The following is a 22,922-nucleotide window of genomic DNA, read 5'->3' as shown; positions in this document are numbered from 1 at the left end:
TACTCCGAATGGAGAGGCCTACTGCCTTGAGTCTTGGACTGAGAGTTGGGAGAGAATTAGTTTCTAGTCTTAAATCCATGTGAGATTTGTTGTATGATCCTGGAAAACTTGTAGCCTGTGAATTAGTAACAGAAGCAGTGGGAAATTATATGAGGTAACACAAAAAAAGCTCCAAACCCATCGAATGAGAAGCCAGGAATAATGGATTTGACTTAAAGCTTTCTAAATAGAAGAAGATATGCAAATGCATGTCAGTAAGAACTTGGAACACACTTTCAGCATACGTTATAACTTAAGTGACTCTAGAAATGTACATTACAGAACCCCCATAGACTGACCTTTGAGCTTCTTCCCTTCTTTGTTTATATTCTCTCCTCAAGTGACCTCATTCAGTCTCATAGTTTTAAATACAACATAGTAGTGGCATTTGATACTCAAATTTTATCCCCAGCTCAAATCTCTCCCCTACATACTAGATCTTTGTATTCAATTGCTTACTCAGTCCTTTCACTTGGGTGTTTTAGGCATCTCAAACCTCCCATATCTTAAAAGCTGAGCTCTTGAGCTCCAACCTTGTCTCTCTTCAGTCTGTTGACAATACTATAGCAAGATTAATTATTTTAAAATAAGTCAGGTCATATCACTTCTGAGCTAAGAATCCTCCGATGGCTTCCCAATCTCACTCTGAGTAAAGCCTAAAATTCTTACAATGGCCTACAAGGTATACCATTCAGCCTCCTATTACATTTCTAATCACATCTCTACTTTCCCAAACCTCCTGCCTCCCCCAGTTATTCGTTTCACTCCAGTCACACTAGCCTTCTTACTGTTATTGTTATTTTGAAACTCTCCTGCTTTAAGACTTTTGCACTTGGTATTCCCTCTGCCTGGAATGCTCTAAGATACCCTAGCTGGGTCTTACCTCCAGTTATTAACAAAAGATCCCCTCTCAAAATAGGTCTACCCGGACTTCTCTTTTAAAATTGTACAAACAGCCCTGGCTCAGTGGATAGAGCGTTGGCCTGTGGACTGAAGAGTCCCAGGTTCAATTCCAATTAAGGGCACATGCCTGAGTTGTGAGCTCGATCCCCAGTAGGGGGTGTGCAGGAGGCAGCCGATCAATGATTCTCTCTCATCATTGATGTTTCTGTCTCTCTCACCCTCTCCCTTCCTCTCTGAAATCAATAAAAATATTAAAATAAAATAAAATAAAATTGTACAAACAACCCACCCAACACTCCCTATCAAATTTTTCTCCATAGCACTTATATAACGTATATTTTTACTAATTTATTGTTATCTTTTCTTCCTTTAAACATGAGATCCACGAAAGCAGAGATTTCTGCCTGTTTTGTATTGCTCTGTTTCCAGCACTTGGAATTGTGTTTGACACATGAGAGGTGCTCAAAGAGTAAATATTGGTGAAAGGTGTCCAGAGATTTTATTATATTTTACTCCCTTGTTGAAGACTCTGATATACTCTGTGAATGTAAACAGAGAAAAGAAGGTTTATGACATTACAAAATGTTTTCATTTAGGAAATTCTGCCAGGCTTTCTCAACCAGGGTTCTTCATCTGAATCACAGAACACAGAAAATGATGAGAGACCTTTTCTTTGTTCTCCAAAGGATGGGTCATAACTAGTACCCTTTGAGATGCATTGGAGAGAAGTTAATTCATATATTTAATGGATGCTTCAAGGCTAATGCTAGGTTGAAAAAGGCTGCATTAACCTCTAAAATTATTTTATATAAAAAATTTTCTAAAAACTTTCCCTAAGCACAAAACCTCATAAAAATAAATGAACAGAAGGTGTTTCTCAAAGCCAGATCATTCTCAGTAATATACTTCTGAAAAAGCTGTCTTTGCATGAATTAATTGGTTAAGGATAAGGAGGGAAGACTTCAGTCTCTCAGGTCATAATTGGTTGAAGTATTCTAATATTTTTTCAAATGATAACATTTTGTTTATTTGTATTTTGGTTGCTAACATAGCTTTTCACATGTTTCTAGAGTGTTACTCATCAGTGAAATCTGCTGCACATTGACATACAGGTCCCTACTGTTATTTCCATTACCAAATGAGTAGATTGGGCCCAAGAGGAATTGCCTGACTTAAAATAGTCTAATAGGACTAATTCAACCAGGAGCCTGACTGCTTCTTCTCCTAGCAATAACCCACAATATCACAGCTGCTAGGAGGTAAGACTTAATCAGGTGTGAGCCGTAGAACATATGTATGCATGTTCTATGGGATAGATTGTGGATTAGTGATTCATCAAGTTATGATTTGATCCTGGGATATCATGAAACAAGACAACATCTCATGGGAACCTTATATTGTACTTTCTATTACTTTTCTATCTAGAAGTTGAACCTTTTTTGGTATTATTTATTCATAAGATTTTTCTGGTTTTAGTTAGAGGAAAGGGAGAGAGGGGCTCTGTTATACACTCTATTTTACAGTTGGATAAATTGAAAACTGGTCACATAACTAATTAGAGGTGAAGCAAGAGCTAAGGTCTCAGGCCTGCACTTCAGTAGGTTATTGCCTTGGTGATTGCTCATTCATTTTTAATTAAGTCATGACTCTGAGCTTCAGAGTGTGCTGACAAGAACAAACACTTTAGAAACTTTTCAAGTGTGTGTACACATATGTGTTGGATTTCTCTGCTTTACTCAGCTATTTTCATGAATGTGGTACATTAAATACAGTGGCAGCAATGAGTATGCTATATTTATGTCACACTAGTTCAGGAATAATCTTTTATTCATTTATGTAATGGATGTCACACTAGTTCAGGAATAATCTTTCCACTGTGCTTGCAGAAGTAACACTCAGTCTGGGCCTGTCAGCCATTTTGCATTCATATACTTTCACAATCTAGACAACTGGTATTTTTCTTTCTTACCTGATAACAGATCTATATCAATGGCTCTTTGAAAACAAATTCATTTTGGCTCAAAAATAAACAAATACACCCATATTGGTTGAATTAACTACAACCAATTAACTACTGTTAAGAAAATAGAATACTGTTTTTTGGGTGTGCTTTTTCTCATTTTAGAATAGGAAAGTGGTATAAATAACTTTTTTCTTTGAGTTGGAAGAAAACAACTCAAGTTAAAAATTAGTGTGCTTCTCTTAAGGGGAAGATCTGGGGTTTTGTCGTAGTTTTCTGTTTGCCCCCCCACTCCCCCGACTCACTTTTAGAAGCTGAAAGAGGCATAGGAGAGAAGAGCCATTCTGGGTGGAGTCAGGACTCCAGCCTCAACCTTTTCAATCACTGCCAGCCCAACCACTGCTGCTTGGGTAGATTAGTAAATGGCAGAGGTAGAAAAAATTTGTTAAATAATATTGTATGTATGTTATTCCTTTCCCATTCAAAATCCTAAGGCTGAATAAGAAACCTTGAAGATGTTATGTGTGCTACTGCATTTAAAATATGTGTAAAAGCTGGTGGTAATATCAGGTATCATTTATTGAGTGCTTTACACCAAGCATTGCTCTAAACACTTTACTTACATTATCTTATTTAATCTTCTTAATAACTTCACTTTGGGAAGCCATTTCTGCCTATTGTACAGTCTGCTTCATAGTACATATTGTAACCACAAGGAAGGAGAAACTCTAAATGATTACTTTCATAATTAGTTATTTCATGAAAACTCATTGAAGGTAAAGACAGCCTATATCTGTCCTTATCCCCAGCACTTAGAATGTGCCTGGTAGATAGCAGATATGCAATAAAATTTTGTTGAATTTTTGTGTGAATTTGAATGACTGAATACATGAATGAATTAACAACCCTATTAAATAGGTTTTAGTATCATCTCTACTTTATTCATCTGAAAACAGAAACTGAGATTTCAACCGAAGTCTGTCTGACTCCAGAACACATAACCACTATATTTAAATGGCCATTGAGGACATAAAAATCATCATGGCTCTGGGAAAAGGTTTGAAATTTCTGTGTTCTGAATGTAAACACTTTCTTCAAAAGCAATTATCCTATAAATTGGATCAGGGTTAGGGATGACTGTTATTTTATTCTCTGGGGTGGTAGAAGCATGGTTCCTTCAGCTTCCAACTCATAAGCTATTCTGAGTATTGATTAGTGAAACAGATGACTGCCCAGGAAGCTGTTTCTGGGCTCTGTTGCCAAAGGTACTTTGAGCTCTCACTCACCCTAGGAGGGAGAACCACAGACTTTTTGTACAGATTAGCTCCTTTCAAGAACAAAAGTCTCTTTGGGGATTTATTAATTTCCTCCCCTCCCCTGGTGACTCAGCTCATTCTTGTTGCCTCGTGTTAGGACTTTGCTCTACGGCTGTTTTCCAGCTCCAAGAGAGACACTGAGGCCCCTACTGCCCAAACATTTTGTAGTGCCATGCCTGATTAACTGGGCAAGGTCAGACTTGCCTTTTACAGCCCTCCCAGAGATAGACCCTTGGCTAAGAAACCCCAAAAATGTCCTAATTCTCAGGATATAAGTAGATCAGAGTACTAGAGACCTCGGGGACTATGAGACTGCAGGTTTCTCCTCTTAAAAGTGATGGAAGTACTTCTTATCTCTTTGGGAAATATATAGACAGTACTTTATGTTCCCCAACCTTCCTCCTCCAAAACCTTGATGACTCCTTAGGAAGAAACTATCCACAGAACCTTAAACATAAATCAAGGAAGGAAACTGATTCAAATCATCCAGCTAACAACCAGCAACTACAGAATTAAATGAAGACTAGAAAGACCTCAGTTAATCATGGGAATAGCAGCAGCAGCTGCTGCTGCTTATTAGCCACAATCAAAAGTCTTATACCTCTCACCTTCTAGTACAGTGGTTCTCAACCTTGGCTGCACATTAGAATCACCTGGGAATCTTTTTAAAATCCTGATTTCTGGGTCTCATCCTCAATGAAAGTGTGTATTGCTAAATGGGTTTGTCAGGAGAGCATTTATAACAAAGAGGATTTATCATTTCTCTGGGATTCTAAAATGCCTAATGCAGGACCACGGAGGCCAGCAATAAGGGAGAGCAGGCTGAATACTTCATTGTCAATGTCTAATTGGGTCTGCAGGCATAGTTCAGCCTCATCAGAGCCAGTCTTGAAAAAGAAAGCTTTGTTATGGCAGACAAACACTTTTTGTGTGGTTCTTAATTACTTTCCCATGGGTTCCTAATTTTCTAGGTCTTATCTATTTAGTTATTGTACTAAAACACAAATTACATCAAGAATTTAAGCAGCAGACCAAGAAAGGTAGCTAGAATCCCAGAAACCCTTAGGTTCATGACCATGATCTTGCATTTAGAACTTTAACCTATTGCTACCATGGTGTAATCTATTTTTGCATATCCAAGGACCTCTACATGTTCTGAAAATAAAGGCAGCCCTAGATTCCAAGTTAATGCTATCCAGGGGGAATGTCTTGGACAACCTCTCTCGGCTTCCTCTTTCTGACCTCTGGGTAGCACTTTCCATAGGAGATGATGGGGACAGCTCCACAGTGACATTTAGGTGCTTACCAGCTGTGTACATGTGTGTAGTGCTGGATGACCAGACAAGCCTCAGTTCCCTCCATGGTTTGGAGTTTTAAAGGAAGCCATTTTTCCCCCTGAGGGTTTTTTATTCTGTCCTTTCAGCGGCATCATATACAGATAGCTCTGATGATGAGACATCTCCCAGGGACAAGCAGCAAAAGAACTCTAAGGGAAGCAGTGACTTCTGTGTCAAGAACATCAAACAGGCAGAGTTTGGACGAAGAGAAATTGAAATTGCTGAACAAGGTAAAGAAAGAAAGCACCTTTTCCTCTCAAGCTGCCTGTATCCTTTTGTCCATATTAATCACTTTTCTGGTCCTGCGGCCTAGTAGCTTATGAAATTTCATTGTGATGTGGAATTAAAAATAATAATCAAAAAAATAATCTGAGCTCAAAAAGCATTGTGGGGAGGGAGACAACTGCCAGGTCTATAAGAAACTCCTCTAGGAGGAAAAGGGAGGGACTAGATAAAGAGGCCTGGGTTATAGGAAATCAGAACACTGGAGCATTTGCCTCTAAAGCCCCTTATGAAAGAAAGATCAGATTTATTATCTTAATCCCTTAAAAAAACCTAATCTAACAGGGAACTTCATCAGGGGCAGGATCTTAAGAGAATAAAATTTTCTCTTTATTCTTTCTTTCTCATTCCCTCCTCTCTAATATTGCTGTGTATATATTGGGTCTTTTCAGAAATGCCGGCCCTGATGGCTTTGAGGAAGAGAGCTCAAGGAGAAAAACCTTTGGCTGGAGCCAAAATTGTGGGCTGCACACACATCACTGCTCAGACTGCTGTGAGTCTCTTTCCTTTTTCCACTTAACAATCTATATATACTAGAGCCCCAGTGCACCAAATTCATGCACGGGTAGAGTCCCTAGACCTGTCCAGCAATCACGGCCGATCTGTGGGGTGACCATCAGGGCAATCGGGGGCCCCCCCACTGGCACCCGCCTTGGCTGGCCTGGAGCCTGTGGGCTGGGAGCAGCTCCTGCATTGAGCGTCTGCCCCCTGGTGGTCAGTGCGTGTCATAGCGAACAGTCGTTCTGCCGTTCGGTCGATTTGCATATTAGGCTTTTATTATATAGAATAAAAGCCTAAGCAACCATTGGACCAACTGGTAGCTATAACATGCACTGACCACCAGGGGACAGATTCTCCAACAGGTAGGTTAGCTTGCTGCTGGGGCCCTGTCGGCCCGAAACTGGTTCACCCGCACCCTGGACCCAGAGAAGAGGGAGGAAGGAGCCTGATTCCTCACGGAATCAGCCATGGGTTAGCTTGCTGCTGGGGCCCTGTTGTCCCTGAGTCTGGTTCACCTGCACCAGATCAATGTGCATAAATCCATGCACTGGGCCACTAGTAGTTAATAATACCCCTGCCATTAGGTGCTTGAAACTTGCCAAGCACTAGGTTAAGAGTTTAATAAGTATTAGTTCATTAATCCTCATAATGGCCATGTAAAGCAGGTACTCCTAGTTCCAATTTATAAATGAGGAAGTTGAGGCTCAGAGAGTTTAAGTAATTTGTCCAAGGTAATACAGCTGGTTCATTGGAATATTTGAAAATTGTTCCAATGAACTAGCTGTGGCATGGCTTCTTGTTATAAAAGACTGTCTTGCACTTTCAAACTGGCCCTGCCTATTAAATGCCAGTAGCACTATCCTCCCAATTATTGTGATAACCAAATATGCCCCCCAGTTTCCCAGAGTCCCTCTGTTGAGAACCATTGACTTAATCACCATCAAAGATGTAATAGATACTGAGTTGCCCACCATAATGAGACCACATAGGAAATTGGTGTGTTGGGAAATGGTCTGGAATCTTTTATAGGATTTGTAAGATCCAGATCATTAAAAAAACCAAAAAACACATATTTTTATTGATTTCAGAAAGGAAGGGACAGGGAGAGAGAGATAGAAACATCAATAATGAGAGAATCATTGATTGCTTTCCTCCTGCACACCCCCTATTGGGGATCAAGCCTGAAACCTAGGCATGTGCTCTTGACCCAAATCGAACCTGGGACCCTTCAGTCCACAGGCTGATGCTCTATCCACTGCGCCAAATCAGCTAGGGCAAGATCCAGGTCATTTTTATGGCTAGATCAACTTTCAAAAAATTGTCTCCTGAAACAACATTTATTTGGCCACATTCCTCGTCAAGAACAGCAGAGATTCCTCAAGACACAGACATCTGCTGTTAGCATTTTCCCTAAGAAACTTTTTCTGGGTTATATGTTCTCTGAGGAAAAGAGTACTTTGGCAGCCCAAAATTAATATATTAAATTGAAAAGCTCTCTCTTTTTGGAGCTATAGACTAATAAATTGAGGCAGAAACGCTCTTGGAACCTTTTTTGGGCTTCCCCAGGCAGGGACATGAGACTTCAGTGTGGTGGCTTAAAATAGTAAGTGCTTCTGTACTGTCTCATGTTGCTAAATTATATCTAGGTTCTTTTTTACCTCCTGGCTCACTGAATATTACCACTCTTCACATTTCCTTTCTACTTTTCCTGGAGTAATCAAAATCAGAGTAACAGACTGTGGAATCTCAGAGGGAAGGCGGGGGAGGGTGGATGGATGGGAAGAGATCAACCAAAGAACTTGTATGCATATATGCATACTCCATGGACACAGACAATAGGGTGATGAAGGCCTAGGTGGGGGGGCGGGGGGGGGCTAGAAGAGGGCAATGAAGGGAAAAGGGGACATATGTAATACTTTCAACAATAAAGATTTTTTTAAAAAAATCAGAGTAGTTAAAACTAGTTTACCAATTTTAACATTTTAATGTACCCTTCCCACATTTTTTATTTTTCCTTTAAAAATTAATTACAAAGGAATTTTGCTATTTTATTTCTAGTCTCTATTTTTCTGATTACAAAAGTAATTATGTTTATTTTACAATATTCAAACATTATCACAATCTATAATGTAGAAAAACAATGTCTCTAAGGAAAAAAAAGCAAAACAATCCCATAATCCCATGCTTCAGAAATAACTATTATAGTTAACAGTTTCCTATCCATGTTTCTAGTAGACTTGGATTATTTATATTTTTAGGTATGTTTCATAGTTTCTTCTAACCAGACTTCCTAGCTACTTCTTCTAAATGGTACTGATTTAAAGTTGGGTTTAAGCTCTGTCCTCCTCTCATTCCTACCTGCCTTCACTCCTGCTTGTGCCCTAATAGCCAGCAGTCTTATCTCAAAGTTCTTTGAACAGTTTTTATATTCTTGGTCCCAATGACTTTTATAGTTAATTTATTTATTTTATTACTAGAAGCCCGTTGCACAAAGATTCACACAATAGCCCTTCCTTCCCCTGGCTGCTGGCACCGATTTTCCTCTGGGACCCAGGCCTTTGGTCCGGCCGCAGCGAGGCTTGGCTTCTCTGCACCTGTTTATGCAAATTAACCAAAATCTTTGTTGGGTTAATTTGCATAGTTGCTCTGATTGGCTGGTGGGCGTAGTGGAGTGACACCAATTTGCATGTTTCTCTTTTCTCTTTTATTAGTGTCGATTATTTTTTTTAATCCTCACCCGAGGATATTTTTCCATTAATTTTTAGAGAAAGTAGAAGAGTGTGTCTCACATCAATTGGTTGCCTCCTGCAGGAGCCCCGACCAGGGTCTGGGCCAGGGAGGAGCCTGCAATCGAGGTGTGTGCCCTTGACCGGAATCGATCCCAGGACCCTTCAGTCCACAGGCTCTATCCACTGAGCCAAACCAGCTAGGCCCATATAGTTAATTTATGTTGCTTTGTAAGTAAGTCTCTGTATCATTCTTTTATTTGACAAATTCAGAATTCCTAAGTTGTAGGAATTTAGAAATTCTTTAAGGTAAAAAAATAAAACAAGAGGGGGAAAAATGGAATCAGATATTGAAAGATAGTATAGACTAGAAATGTAGAGATATGAGTAGTTCTGCTACTAACTTACTGTGTGGCGTTAGACAAATTATATGAGGGGGTTAGCCTACATTAGTGGAGTTGTTTACAAGTGTTTTTTAAAATTAAAGTTGTTTACAAGTGTTCTTCTAGATTAAAGCATATTTTTAATTAGAATTTTCATTTAGTATAGAAATATACTATAGCATAGGATTCTGAAGCATGAGATTACAGTAGGTCCTCAGATTACGTTGGAGATCCGTTTCTACGGTGCAATGTAATGTGATTTTTGCTGTAAGTCAGAACCCACCTACATAAGCACCTACGTCACTCACATGGAGCACATACATAGCAGTGAAACAGTAAAAATCATTTGAAAGAAAGATAACAATTCCTAACCTTTACTTGTGGTAAATAAATAATAAAAATCATAAAGCACATATGTACATATGTCAAAATGACAGAACTTTTTTTTTTATAAATAGTGTAAATGGGTGATGGCAATGTAACCAGGAAACGATGTACATCGAGTCCGATGTAACCCGAGGACTGCCTGTATAGGAGACTATTTTCTACATTATAGAAATATACTAAATACAAACTTTTAAAATGAAAATTAGCAGTATTCAGAGTTAACCACTGTTGTCTGCAGGCCGACATTATATCCACTGAGCCAAACCGGTTAGGGCTGTCAGGAAATTTTAAAACAAGCTTTTTAACCAAAGCTTTATCATTGTTAAAATAACTTAATTAAAGCTGTAGGGTGATATACTACCTTCTTAAAAAGAATTGCTATCTCTATCTTAAATATTAAAGTAAAATAAATCAGGATCAAATCAGTGGATTAAATTTTTTTAAATATGCTTAAAATTTGAAATAAGCAGATTTATAGAAAAGTTGCTCATCTCCTGCTTTCTCTTTAATATAGGTGCTCATGGAAACTCTGGGTGCTCTGGGAGCTCAGTGCCGATGGGCTGCCTGCAATATCTACTCCACTCTCAATGAAGTGGCTGCTGCTTTAGCAGAAAGTGGTAAGATCTTTGCTTACTCTCTGTCTTTGGCTAAAGAAAGTCTCCAAAAACTTCCATTGTTTCAATATAAATCTTTAAGGAAGGTTGACATTAAAGGAGCTGTCTTGGTAGAAATGGATCCAAATTTTTGATGAGTTTGCTCTCTTTCTGGGTTTTTCTTATTAAACTAGAGGCCTGTTGCACGAAGAGATTCGTGCAATAGGCCTTCCCTTCCCTTGGCTGCTGGCACTGGTTTGCCTCTGGCACCCAGGACCCAGGCCTCATTCTGGCCGGGCTCCGGCCAGAGCCACCCCCGGAGCTGTCCGGCTTCACTGCTCCGGCCTCAGGGCCGTTTGGCTTTGCTGCTCTGGCCCCGGGGCTGTCCGGCTGCTCCGCCGCTTGGAGCCTACGTCTGCAAATTAACCGCCATCTTTGCTGCGGCTGAACCAAAGGCCTGGGTCCCAGGAGCCGGATTAAAACCGGTGCCGGCAGCCAGGGGAAGGAAGGCCTATTGCATGAATCTTCGTGCAACGGGCCACTAGGAGATGATAAAGCCACAACAGATCATAAATTCAAATTCAGTGCTCAAACAGGGCGTTCATAAAAGTTTCGATTCCACGAGTTCACATCCAGCTGAGTTAATCAGGCTTCACTGGTAACTTGACACTTAACTGGGCCATGAAATGTGATAAATAATAAACATTTTAACAGATGGAGAAAAGTGTAGGTTTTTCCTGATGGAGGATGGGATGACTAAAGTATGGAAGTAAGAAATCAAAGTGTGGTTGGGAAATGGTGAGAATTCCAATTGGACTGGATCAACAAGTACTTGTTTCTAGCTTCTCCTTTTTTTCCCTTTAGTCATATACTTAGTCTCCATCATACTGTTGTTCCTTTTGTTTGTCCTCTTCAGTCTAATGAGCAAAATGACCACCAAAGGAGTAGATTAGGAACTGAAGTCAATACTAACCAGTGAAGAAAGTCAATCCAAGGAGTATAGTACAGAAGAATGAGTTTGTAATTGAGGAAAACCAGCATCGTCTTGCCAGAATTTAGGGTCAGCCCCTGTTTTTAGGCTTTAATGATTTCTCTTTGTTCCTTTTTCTCAGGATTTCCTGTCTTTGCCTGGAAAGGAGAGTCAGAAGATGACTTTTGGTGGTGCATCGATAGATGTGTGAATGTGGAGGGCTGGCAGCCAAACATGGTGGGTTCGATTTCAGCTAACACAGTTTTCTAGGGGGACGGGAAGGAGAGGTAGAGAGGGAGGCTCTGGCTTAGGAGAGGGTTTCCCAACAGTGAAAAAAGGAAAAGGACTCCTTTTCTATCTGATGTATCTGGGCTTCCAACAGAACTAGATACTTATACTCAGGCACCCCAAGAATATCGAATCTCTTTATAACCTCAATTACTAACTGTAATTGTTAGTGCTAATCTTAGAACCATTCATATTCACTACAACATTAAAATACTGCTCAGCAGCCCTGGCCAGGTGGCTCAGTTGATTGAACATTGCCCCATGCACCAAAAGTTTGCAGGTTCAATTCCAGGTCAGGGCACATATGGGAGACAACTGATTGTTTCTCTCTTTTTCTCTCTCTCTCCCTCTCCCTTCTTCTATCTCTAAACTCAATAAAAACAAAACAAAAAAACATATCCTTGGGTGAGGATTTAAAAACAAATACTGCTCAGCATTCATTCAAGGCTAGTTAAAAAGTAAGATTGATGAGTTACCATTTTCTACCACCTCTTACTACCATCCCCTACCAACAATAATCTAAACATACACACTCTCTCTCACACACATACCCCTCCTGTGGTACCTAGCTTTCTCTCTAGAATCATATGCTAGATTTATAGTAAACATGAAGGATTTCCAAGTTCAAATTTTTTGCTTTATTCATTCTACACTGAGAAAGATAACTAGATAAAGTTTTAGGTTTTTTATTTTTGTTTTTTAAAATTTTTGTTTCATTTTTTAAAAGGTCAAATTCTTGAAGGTTGATAGCGTATTAGATTTGCAAATAAAGAAAAAAACTACACAAAGTATGAGGTACTCCTACTTTACAAACATTTCTGCATATGAGTGAGAAGAGAAATTAAGGAATCAACTGAAAAAGAATCCTTGAAGCTGTAGTCCATCTCTTGCTTGCTGTTAAATGCTGCAGAGCAGGCCTCACCAGGGTCACAGCTGGAAAAAACAGCCTATCTTTTTGGATTCTGTGATTCAGATCACCGTGCACCAACTGCTGGTTTGAGGGAGCTGGGTTAAAGCCTTCATATCCTGAAAGGGAGGGAGGAGTCAGCTGTAAGATGAGTCAGCTCATTCCAACAGTTATAGGAGGGAGTATGACTGACAGGCAATAAAGAAGATATGCCAGGGGATTTCTACTGGAAATATAACAGTAATTTTATAGTCATGAACACAGGAGAACATGGGATTGTTCCCAGAAGGCTTTTATAACTATAGAGGCAGCATGCACTACTGAAAAGGGAAATGAAGAGAGTAAGACAAGGATGAAAATAGTTGTCACCCCCAGAAAACAGTACCTATATCTCTTTGGATTCTGTCAAGATCTAATACTTTTTCTTGCTTTCCAACCTCAGGAAGATTCCCTGATGACAAGAATTTTCTGTAATAGAGTTACATGGTGAGAATCATGGGCTACATTCATTAAGTCCATGTTAGGAATAGCATTTGCCTGCCTGTGTTAGATACCTGTGTTAAAAGGGAGAAGTGGATGAGAATAGTGGGACTTAAGACACAGAGCTTCCAATTGCTCGGTCTGTTTTTTGTCTCTGATCTTTTGTGTGGTTAGGGAATCAGAAGCTATAAAAGGAAAACTCCATGAGGGATTTCAAACATGCAGAAAGGGCAAAAAAAACTTAGAGGAGCCTTTCTGTTTCTTAGGGCATCTGTTCTGAGGTTTCTACTGAGAGAAAATGGAGCACAAACTTAGAATGTGGAGCAAGTGCAGCATTTTAGTGAGAGCTCTGTCTTGGATCCCTGCTCTCAAGTACAGTTTAGTTGAGTCAGAGAAAATAGATCAATAGCAAGAGCAGAAGCAAAAAAGAGATCATGTGGTAGACGTGAGGTTGGGGGTTTTGTGTGCCCAGAGGTCCAGGATGGCATTTTTGGCACTTGCAGTAGAGTTGATAATTGATGAACTGCAAAATGGGTGCTTGCCAGTAGAGGGCAACTTAGTTCTGTGGGACTTTCCAGGAGGATGGGTATAACAATTTGAAACGTCCTGCCAAGCGAAGGGCTGAAATTCCACAGCCTGGTGCCTAAAAGTATGCTAAACTGATCTTTCTTTAGCTTATTTATAATTCAGAAACTTTTCCTTTGTGATGAAAGCTCCAGTGGGCACAGCATTGTGTTTCTCTTTAATCCCAACCTGAAATAGTGACGAGCTGTTCAGAGGCCTGCTTGCTTGCACACCTACATGCTGCACAGTTCCCTAGTTATTTTTAATTTGGTTATAGAGAGTGTGAGGTTGTGCTAGGCAAAACCTTACAGTACTGCCTAATATTTTGGATAGGAGAGTGCCTGTACTTTGGGAGAAGTAAAGGATTAATGAATATAGTTTTATGAGCCATTGTTCTGGGAGGAAGACTAATTATCTGACTCTATTTAAACCAAGCTTTGACTGATTATATTTTAAGTACTAAATTTAATCAACAGAAATATTCTCATATCAAATTTAGGCTTTCTGTATATTTACAGTACATTCAAGAACTAGTGGTTCAGGCCCTGGCCAGGTAGCTCAGTTGGTTAGAGCATCTTCCTGATACACTACGGTTGTGGGTTCGATCTCCAGTCAGGGCACATACAAGAAGCAACCAATGAACACATAGATAAATGGAACAACAAACCTATGTTTCTTTCTCTCTCCCCGCACCCCTTTCCTCTCTCTCTAAAATCAATAAATAAAAAATTTAAAAAATAAGAACTAGTGATTTTATTTTATTTTTTAAAATATATTTTTTATTGATTTTTTACAGAGAGGAAGGGAGAGAGAGAGAGAGTTAGAAACATCGATGAGAGAGAAATCTCAATCAGCTGCCTCCCGCACACCTCCCACTGGGGATGTGCCCGCAACCCAGGTACATGCCCTTGACCGGAATCGAACCTGGGACCTTTCAGTCCGCAGGCCGACGCTCTATCTACTGAGCCAAAGCGGTTTCAGCAGAACTAGTGATTTTAGATAACCACTTGAGTTATTAGTCCATAAGAAAATCCTCATTGTATTGCTCTGTATTTTGCTTTATTAGGTGAAAAGTCATTTGGCTATTAAAATTACAGTTGGTTTTTGACCCCTCATTGTCTTTTACTTCAGTCTAATGACTGTTTTTGGTCATCGTACTGACTTTAAGTTACTTTACATAACCATGTGGGAAATTTGAAATAGCTGTAAATGGACAATTGGAAATTAGGATATAAGACCCAGAGAAGCACTAGGAACATTGAGACTTCAGCAAAATGAATGACATAATTGATGCTTATTATTGCAGATCTTGGATGATGGAGGGGATCTAACTCACTGGATTTATAAGAAGTATCCCAACATGTTTAAGAAAATCAAGGGCATAGTAGAGGAGAGTGTAACTGGAGTTCATAGGTAAGATTTGGCATGGACATACCTGGTTTTATGCAGCCTAGACATACATTCTTGTAACCACATACGTGTAGAATACGTTAGGTTAAAAACTGGAACCCACTATGAGGTAATGAGGTCTGAGACTGCACACTTGTTTTTTTTTATTAACAACACAAGTAACAAACCTAATATAGTGAAGGCAGGGATGGTTAGGGAACAAGTGTGGTCCTCGTGTTTTCTAGTCATTGTAATACAATCACTGCTTGTCTTTCTTTGGATGAATTCATTTATGCCAGCGGTTCTCAACCTGTGGGTCACGACCCCTTTGGGGGTCAAATGACCCTTTCACAGGGGTCGCCCAAGACCATCGGAAAACACATATATAATTACATATTGTTTTGTGATTAATCACTGTGCTTTAATTATGTTCAATTTGTAACAATGATATTGTGGGTCACCACAACATGAACTGTATTAAAGGGTCGCGGCATTAGGAAGGTTGAGAACCACTGCTTTAGAAAGATATTCTTTATTTCTCTCTATATATCTAATAGGATAAACTACTCATGTCTCACGCTCTCATGCCTACCCAGTCAACATATTTCTGGAACTTGATATGAACTGACAGAAGATTACAGTATCTCATTGTTTTATGTTCTTTTTTATTTCCCTCATCCTCAGGCTGTACCAGCTATCCAAAGCTGGGAAGCTGTGTGTTCCAGCAATGAATGTGAATGACTCAGTCACCAAACAAAAATTTGACAACCTCTACTGTTGCCGTGAATCTATTCTTGACGGGTAATTTTTTATTATCTTTGTGATGAGCTTGAGTTGTTGAAGTGAGGTCCTCAGCATTTTAGTTTTGAAAATTATTCATGTAGCACCTCTGAATCTATCATCACATCATACTCAGATTTTATAACCCAGAGCTACCATTGCTATCACTCTTAGAAGCAAATCTATTTTTTTAAATATATTTTATTGATTTTTTACAGAGAGGAAGGGAGAGAGATAGTTAGAAACATCGATCAGCTGCCTCCTGCACGTCCCCCACTAGGGATGTGCCCGCAACCCAGGTACATGCCCTTGACCGGAATCGAACCCGGGACCCCTCGGTCCGCAGGCCGAGGCTCTATCCACTGAGCCAAACCGGTTTCGGCAGAAGCAAATCTATTTTATATAAAAGATCAGATTAACCCCTGTCTATTGATGGCAGTTTTTAATTTGGTGACTCTAGCAGGCCTGAGAGTAACTAACTAAAGCCATTATAAACATGTAAATATCTTTGATGGTTTGGGAAAGGTTCCTGTTGTTTCTATTTTAGGTCATATTGCCAGTTCTTAAGCTCCAACTATCATATAATTCTCTTGCCATCTGGAAAGTTGTGGTGAGCACAGAGTCATTTCTCAGATGCATTTCTAGTTTTTCAAATCTGTAATAATTGCAAGTCTGACAAAATCTACTTAGATATATACCAAATACTCTGTTATTCCAGTACCCAGTTCCTGTTTCTATACCTGTGCCCTGACATAACTTTATTCTTGCTGGGAAGACTCAGTAATTCCCTGTCTGAAACCATTAAGTTGGTTTCCATCATGTATGGGTTAATAGGAAAGTAAAGAAAGGACCTGTGGGTCACATTACCAACCAATCTGGACCGCAGGCAGTTTGCAACACTACAGGCATGGTGAAAGACCTTGGTTTGACTATTGGTTCTATCACTTATTAACTGAAAGGCTTTGGACTAGTTATTTAACCTCTCTGTGCCTATTTCCTCATCTGTTAAATAATGATAGTAAGACCAACTTCATAGAGTTATTGTGAGGATTAAATGAGATAAGGTATGAATCCTGATATTCAATGTTAATTCCTTGCTCTTCTTTCTAGAACCCTGTACAGAATTTTCTGTACAGTAAATTCTAAGGTTGAGTTAGATCTTAGGGGAAGCTTTTTACTTTGAAATCTTTTTGGGGGTAGGGGGTGTTTCAGTGCAAATTTGTATTACTATTATTCCTTTGAGTCAATAGTATTATCAGACACATTGGACATTTAAATGAATTCTCAGTCTATCAGTCTGTTTATAAACTGTCCCAAGTTCTGTCCATATTTAAGTGTTATTGTAATGTAAGTAGCCTTGGGCCTGATAAAATTAATAATAATCTGGCTATATCACATTAAAATATTTACTCATCCACAACTAAGTATCTTGTAGATTTTTCAATTCTCAAATCTATGAGCCTAAAATCTGTCTATACTGGGTTCAGTAAAAGATACATAAAGGTACCTACACTAGTTCATAGAAATGGAAGAGTCCCTCCTAAGCAGTGTTTACCTGGTGGGTAAGAAAGATTCTTTAATAGCAGATGTGTATGAAATGAAGTAAGATGCAAGCAATGGAACAGAAGTTAAGGTTAATGAAGAATTATGAAACCATCAACCACCTGCCAGAAAACCTGCTGAGTAGTAGGAGTCATTGGCACCTGCAGGTGTTGAGAAACCTCCCAGTTGGGTCATGGGCAGCTGCTCCTCTCAGAGGAGTTGAGTACAGGAGGAATTAAAGAAAAGGCAGTTATGCTCCAGGGAAGGCTGCAATGGAAAAGAGAGGACATTCAGCGCAATAGAGAGTTCATATGAGGAAAGGATCAGTGATTGAGCTCCTGCGGTTCTAAGAGCTGGTTACACACTGTACCGTAAGCTGTGTGGGAATGGCCCCACTGACTCCTAGAGGACACTTCCGTAATTGGTCTACAATGCCAAAAAGCAGTGCAGATTTTTTTTCTGATGCCAAAATTATGTTAGATTAAACCAAAAATGTCTGAAATACTCATTCCCGTTATAACATTTTCAGAGAAAAAGGAAAACAAAACACAGGAGGCAGGAAAGGGGATGGGGTGCCAGCATGTGTCTTTTGACCAGGGACCTGCAAGGAGCCCATAGGACTCGGCCATCACTTTCTCATTTTATCTGTCATCTAACTGTCATTTCTTGTCTTCTGGAGACTGATAGGAACACTAAGAATATCCCTGATGTGGTTTTCAGATTATAAAATAGATTGTATTTCAGGAACCCTTCTAGAGGATCCTGGGGCTAGAAGAATTAGAAGTAGGAGGCTTGACATGACTCATACACCACCAGAGAGGTTACTCCCAACTCCTCCTGCACCCCCCTCCACCCCCAAAAAAGGCCCTTGTTGGACTGAGGTCTTTTCTATTCCTTATCCTCGAACCTTGAAGCAAATGTGGGTTCCTAAGATGACAGGGAAATCACTACCTAACTGGAGTCCACCTAGGTCTGTCAGCTTATCATTTGCAGAGTAGCAGTGTTGGTGAAGTTTCCTTCCCACCACACAGTCATTTGTAGTCAAGAAAGACTACAGATAGTAGTTGGGAAGAGAGGCAGAAAGGCCTGAGGGTAGTCAAAGCAAAGGAGGCTCAGAATATGATCTATTGATTTTCCTTGCTGTGTTCGCCCTTCCAGGACCATTCTCCGAAGCTCCGACTTTTGAATATGGTAGTCCAGCCAGACTAGACTTACTCTTTTCACTCAAGAATTGCCCCTGCACTTAATTGATATTTATTGAGTTTTATTTGGGTTAGGGAGTTTTACTGGTTCCTCTTGAGTGGAGTTGTCAAATCCTCAGAAAAACAGGATTCCTACTTTGCCTTGGGGGCATTTATAGACTCTTCAACAGCAGAAATTAACAGTTAGAACAGTGAGTAGAAAGACCCACAAATATTTGTAGGAGCTGTCTATCTCAGAATAGGCTATTTTTGGACCTTTATTCCAGTTCGTAGAGAATCAGCGATGAAGTAGAACATGACTGAGAAGGAATCCGCCCCAGAAAACTCACTATCTCATGTAGTCGGTGTTGGCGTGTTTCAAAACTCCTCTCCATCTTGTCTATCACCCTCCCTGTTGAATTAATGTGGGACCTGTTGGCCACTATGATACTACTAAATGTAGTACTGATCTATCAGTGTCCGTCTAATTCAATAAGCTAGCATGTTTTCATTAAGCCAGATTTTCCAAATGTTGTATAATAAATTCAGGATGTCCCAAAAGAATGTATACACATTTTAACAGCTGATAGCTCAATTGATGTTGCTTTCTTTTCAGACTTAACCCATTGGAATTAATAATTATTCAAAGTATGTATTCATTTTTTGGTACACCCTGTATACATTGCTTTTATGTTTAAAAGTTACTTTGTAGTCTATAGCTGCTTCCCTTCTGCACCACTTCCAAGACAGGGGAGAAAAAAGAAAGAAAAACAAAACTCACATACAGATGCAATTGGTTGGAAAGCATGGAATGAGAAAATACATATTTTATTAAACCTTTCTTTCTAGTTTTTAAATATTTTATCTAGGATGAAACCAGGCTTTCTTTCAAAATAGGAAAAAACACAACATGAAACATGAAAACAAGGAACCTAATCTCAAGGGAGAAATGAAAAGATTTTTCTGATGTACTTTCCCCCCTCCCCACTAGACTTAAAAGGACAACAGACATGATGTTTGGTGGAAAACAGGTGGTGATCTGTGGCTATGGAGAGGTAAGGTTTACCCTTATGTATTAGGTGTTTAAAATGTATTTTGCTAAAATAAACTAGAATTTCTCATTTGTATGGACATAACAGTACATTCATTTATCACTTTAGATGGGGGAGTGGGATAACTTTAGAGACTCTCTGGTTCAGTTACAATGTTTCTTTTTCCCTCTTCATTTTTGCCATTTTTTCTTAAGTTGATTTTCTGACTGTTCCAGTGTACTGTTTGTGATGTTCTTTTAGCTTGAGTTTTTATTATGAATCGTGACTGTGGGTGTTTCTTATGCACATGCATGTGCTAAGCAGGAGCTAGGAGTTTGTTTATTAACTGCATTCATTTATTTGTTTTTCTTATTTTTCCCCAAGCATGAATCTATTTAGTGAAATTTCTTTGGGGGCGGAAAGTGGGGTACACTTTACCAGAAACTTTGAGAAACTGTTTTCTCATTGACTTTCCTTATGTGTACTTTCTCCCATTTTCAGGTGGGGAAGGGGTGCTGTGCTGCCTTGAAAGCCATGGGCTCCATTGTGTATGTGACTGAGATTGACCCCATCTGTGCTCTTCAAGCCTGGTAAGGGTACAAAGAGACGTTCCTTTCCCTCTACACCTCCATCTAGCATGTGATCATGTAGCTGCCTCAAAGAATGGCCCAGTTAATGTACATTTTAACTTAGAGGGGCCCAGATCCTGAGAGAGGCTGCTGTTAACTGTAAGATCAAGGAGCTCTGCTCAGAGAGAACAAAGATGATCAGAGAAGCTAAAATTTAGAATTCCTATGGAAATACCCTCTGCCTTGACCTAGAGAACAAGTAGTTCCTTATCTTCTCCATATAATCCTCCTCCCTCTGGAAAAAAATGATAAAAAAAGGAATCAGGCTGGTACCAGGTCCCTTCTCATGTGATACACTGAAAAGAGCACTTCTACAATAGGGCTCCCAAAAATGTATAACTAAATCTAATCAGAAGGACACAGCAGACAAATCCAAATTAAGGGTAAAATCTGCTGAGTCAAGGGTGTATGAGAGGTGTTTGTAGTATTCTTATAATTCTTAAGTTTGAAATTATTCCAAAATTAAAAGTTTAAAATAGTTTATTTACCATCTGTAAAATGTGGGTACTCTTACTTACCTCAAAGTGTTGTGAACGTTCAGTAACATAATTATATATTTATTACATAATGTATAATCATATATAATAGTCATATAATTATAAAAAGTACAGAGCTGCTGCCACATAATAAATGCTCACTGAATGGTAGTTATTATTAAAATTGTCTCTTGCCACCCTCAACAGGATGGAGAAACCACTGTCCCTGAAAACTACTGCAAAGCCCCAGTGTCTATAGCCTGGGTTACCTACCCAGTCTTTACCATTATCCTCCAGAGGAAAGTGCCCAGGATAAAATGAGGCATGACATAAAGATTTTATCACAAATATTCCTACCTGTCCTACTGTTCCTCACACATCCTAGCCATAAACCCACAGATTTCCCCAGCAGAGTTGGTTTTCTCTGAGTCAGGGATCCAGCACCCGAAGGAAATTATCACCTGCTTTAATACTCACTGATATACTGATTCAAATTATAGACACAAACTGATCATTTACAATATATCAGGTACTATGCTGTGTGCTAAGGATGAATAAGATAAGTAAGTGAATGAGAGAAGACAGGCACACAGATAACCACTGTGCAGTACCCTACTTACATAGTAAGTGCTATGATGGAGGTAAACAGCACATGCTCCTTTAGGAACACAAGAGAGAAATATCTAACAAGAGAGCAAAGAGGTAGGGTCCAAAGAGGTGTCAGTACAGTTGAGTCTTGAAACTGGTATAAATGATTTCTTAGTTTGGAAGTAAATTCCATAGTTACCAAGGAAGGAGAGAGTGCAATATATTTAAGAAGCTTGACATATTTTAATGTAGCTAGTCTATAGGGTCAATTTGGGAGGAGTATATCTGAGATAGGAATCGTATGTCAGGATAATCATATATCAGTAGAAGTATTTGGGTCTTTTCCTGAGAGCAGGCAATCTCCCTGGAGTATTCTAAACAAGGAAGTTACATGATCCAAGTTGCATTTAGGGAAATCCACTCTGCAAAATGAATTAGAGAGGCATAGACCTAGAGGTGATGAGATTGGTCCAGGAGCTACTGTAGTAATACAGACAAAAAAATAAAACCTGAACATAAGGCCAGCGTGTATGGAAAGAAGGGACAGATTCAAGAGGTTTTAAGGAAGCTAGGTAAAATATTTGGTGCCAACCTCACTTAGGAAGAGGCAGTAGGCTCAGACATCCTAGTTTATTTGGCTTATATAGTTGAGAGAACAAATAATGCTAATAATCAATATAGGAAATATAGAAGAAGAAATAGAGTTGGAGACGTGGAGAGATAATGAGTTTCTTTTCAAACATAGTAAGTTTGAGATCCTTGTGGGGCATCTAGAAGAGCTTGTCTAGTGGGTAATTTGATCCAAGGCTCTGAAGTTTTGGAGATATCTAAGCTAAAGATATAGATGTGTAAATCAGCCACCTATGAGGGGTCATATATAGCCGGAAAAGGTATGCAGAAGTGCTGAGAGAAAGAGTACCCTACATTTAAAGATTGGCGAGATTGAGAAGGAGCAATCAGAAAAGTAGGAAAACTAGGATAAAACAGTATGGACTCCAAGGAGTATATAGATTTAAGAAGACAAATAATGTTTAATGTACTAGGGAAATCAAGTAATATATGAATCTAAATAAATTTACTGTGGCATTCAGGAGATGATTGATGATCTTGGAGAGAAGCAGTTTCAGTGGGGTGTAGGTTCAGTGCTAAAATGGCACTTTCTAGAAACTTAATTGGGGAGTCCCATGCTTAACATTGTCTCCCTATTATCAGGAAGAATCAGGTTCCAGTGATGCAAAAGAATCTTTTATTTCTGTCTTGAATGAACTAAGGAAATGGTTTGAATTTTTCACTGCTAAGAGTAGTCCAGCTATATCAAGAAATGACAGTGTGGGTATCAAAGCAACTTAGTAGTAGCTTTTGATGTTCTTCAGCAAAAACCTCCCAGTTGCCTTTTAGCTTAATTGATCATGCTTTATTTCTACAGTATGGATGGATTTCGCCTGGTGAAATTGAATGAGGTCATCCGACAAGTGGATATTGTTATTACCTGTACAGGTACGATTATAACATCTAAAATGGGTGGCACTTGAGAATGCCTTTATGGAACAAATGAAAAATGACTGAAAATGTTCTGAACAAAACCAAACTCTAAAAGCCAGAGATAGCAGTTTACAAAACCAGTCAATTTTTCACATTCTTCCTCTGTTGAGCTTGACCAAAAGTATGCC

General features: G+C 39.3%; 1 protein-coding gene across 3 annotated transcripts in view; it reads left to right on the top strand.

The window, feature by feature from the left end:
• AHCYL2 (adenosylhomocysteinase like 2) overlaps positions 1-22,922 on the top strand; it is a 54,369-nt gene that overhangs the window by 14,592 nt on the left and 16,855 nt on the right. For all 3 annotated transcript variants that reach the window (XM_006771381.2, XM_006771380.2, XM_006771379.2), the window contains exons 3-11: positions 5,642-5,785; positions 6,230-6,330; positions 10,349-10,451; positions 11,540-11,634; positions 14,943-15,049; positions 15,710-15,826; positions 19,520-19,583; positions 20,061-20,149; positions 22,679-22,749. In XM_006771381.2, coding sequence (XP_006771444.1) covers positions 5,642-5,785; positions 6,230-6,330; positions 10,349-10,451; positions 11,540-11,634; positions 14,943-15,049; positions 15,710-15,826; positions 19,520-19,583; positions 20,061-20,149; positions 22,679-22,749 — 891 coding nt within the window. The remainder of the gene's footprint in view (positions 1-5,641; positions 5,786-6,229; positions 6,331-10,348; positions 10,452-11,539; positions 11,635-14,942; positions 15,050-15,709; positions 15,827-19,519; positions 19,584-20,060; positions 20,150-22,678; positions 22,750-22,922) is intronic.

Source organism: Myotis davidii, unplaced genomic scaffold (genome assembly GCF_000327345.1).
Source record: "Myotis davidii unplaced genomic scaffold, ASM32734v1 scaffold705, whole genome shotgun sequence".
NCBI lineage: Eukaryota > Metazoa > Chordata > Mammalia > Chiroptera > Vespertilionidae > Myotis > Myotis davidii.
Note: the sequence above shows the minus strand (reverse complement) of the source record. Positions and strands in the feature narration are given on the sequence as shown.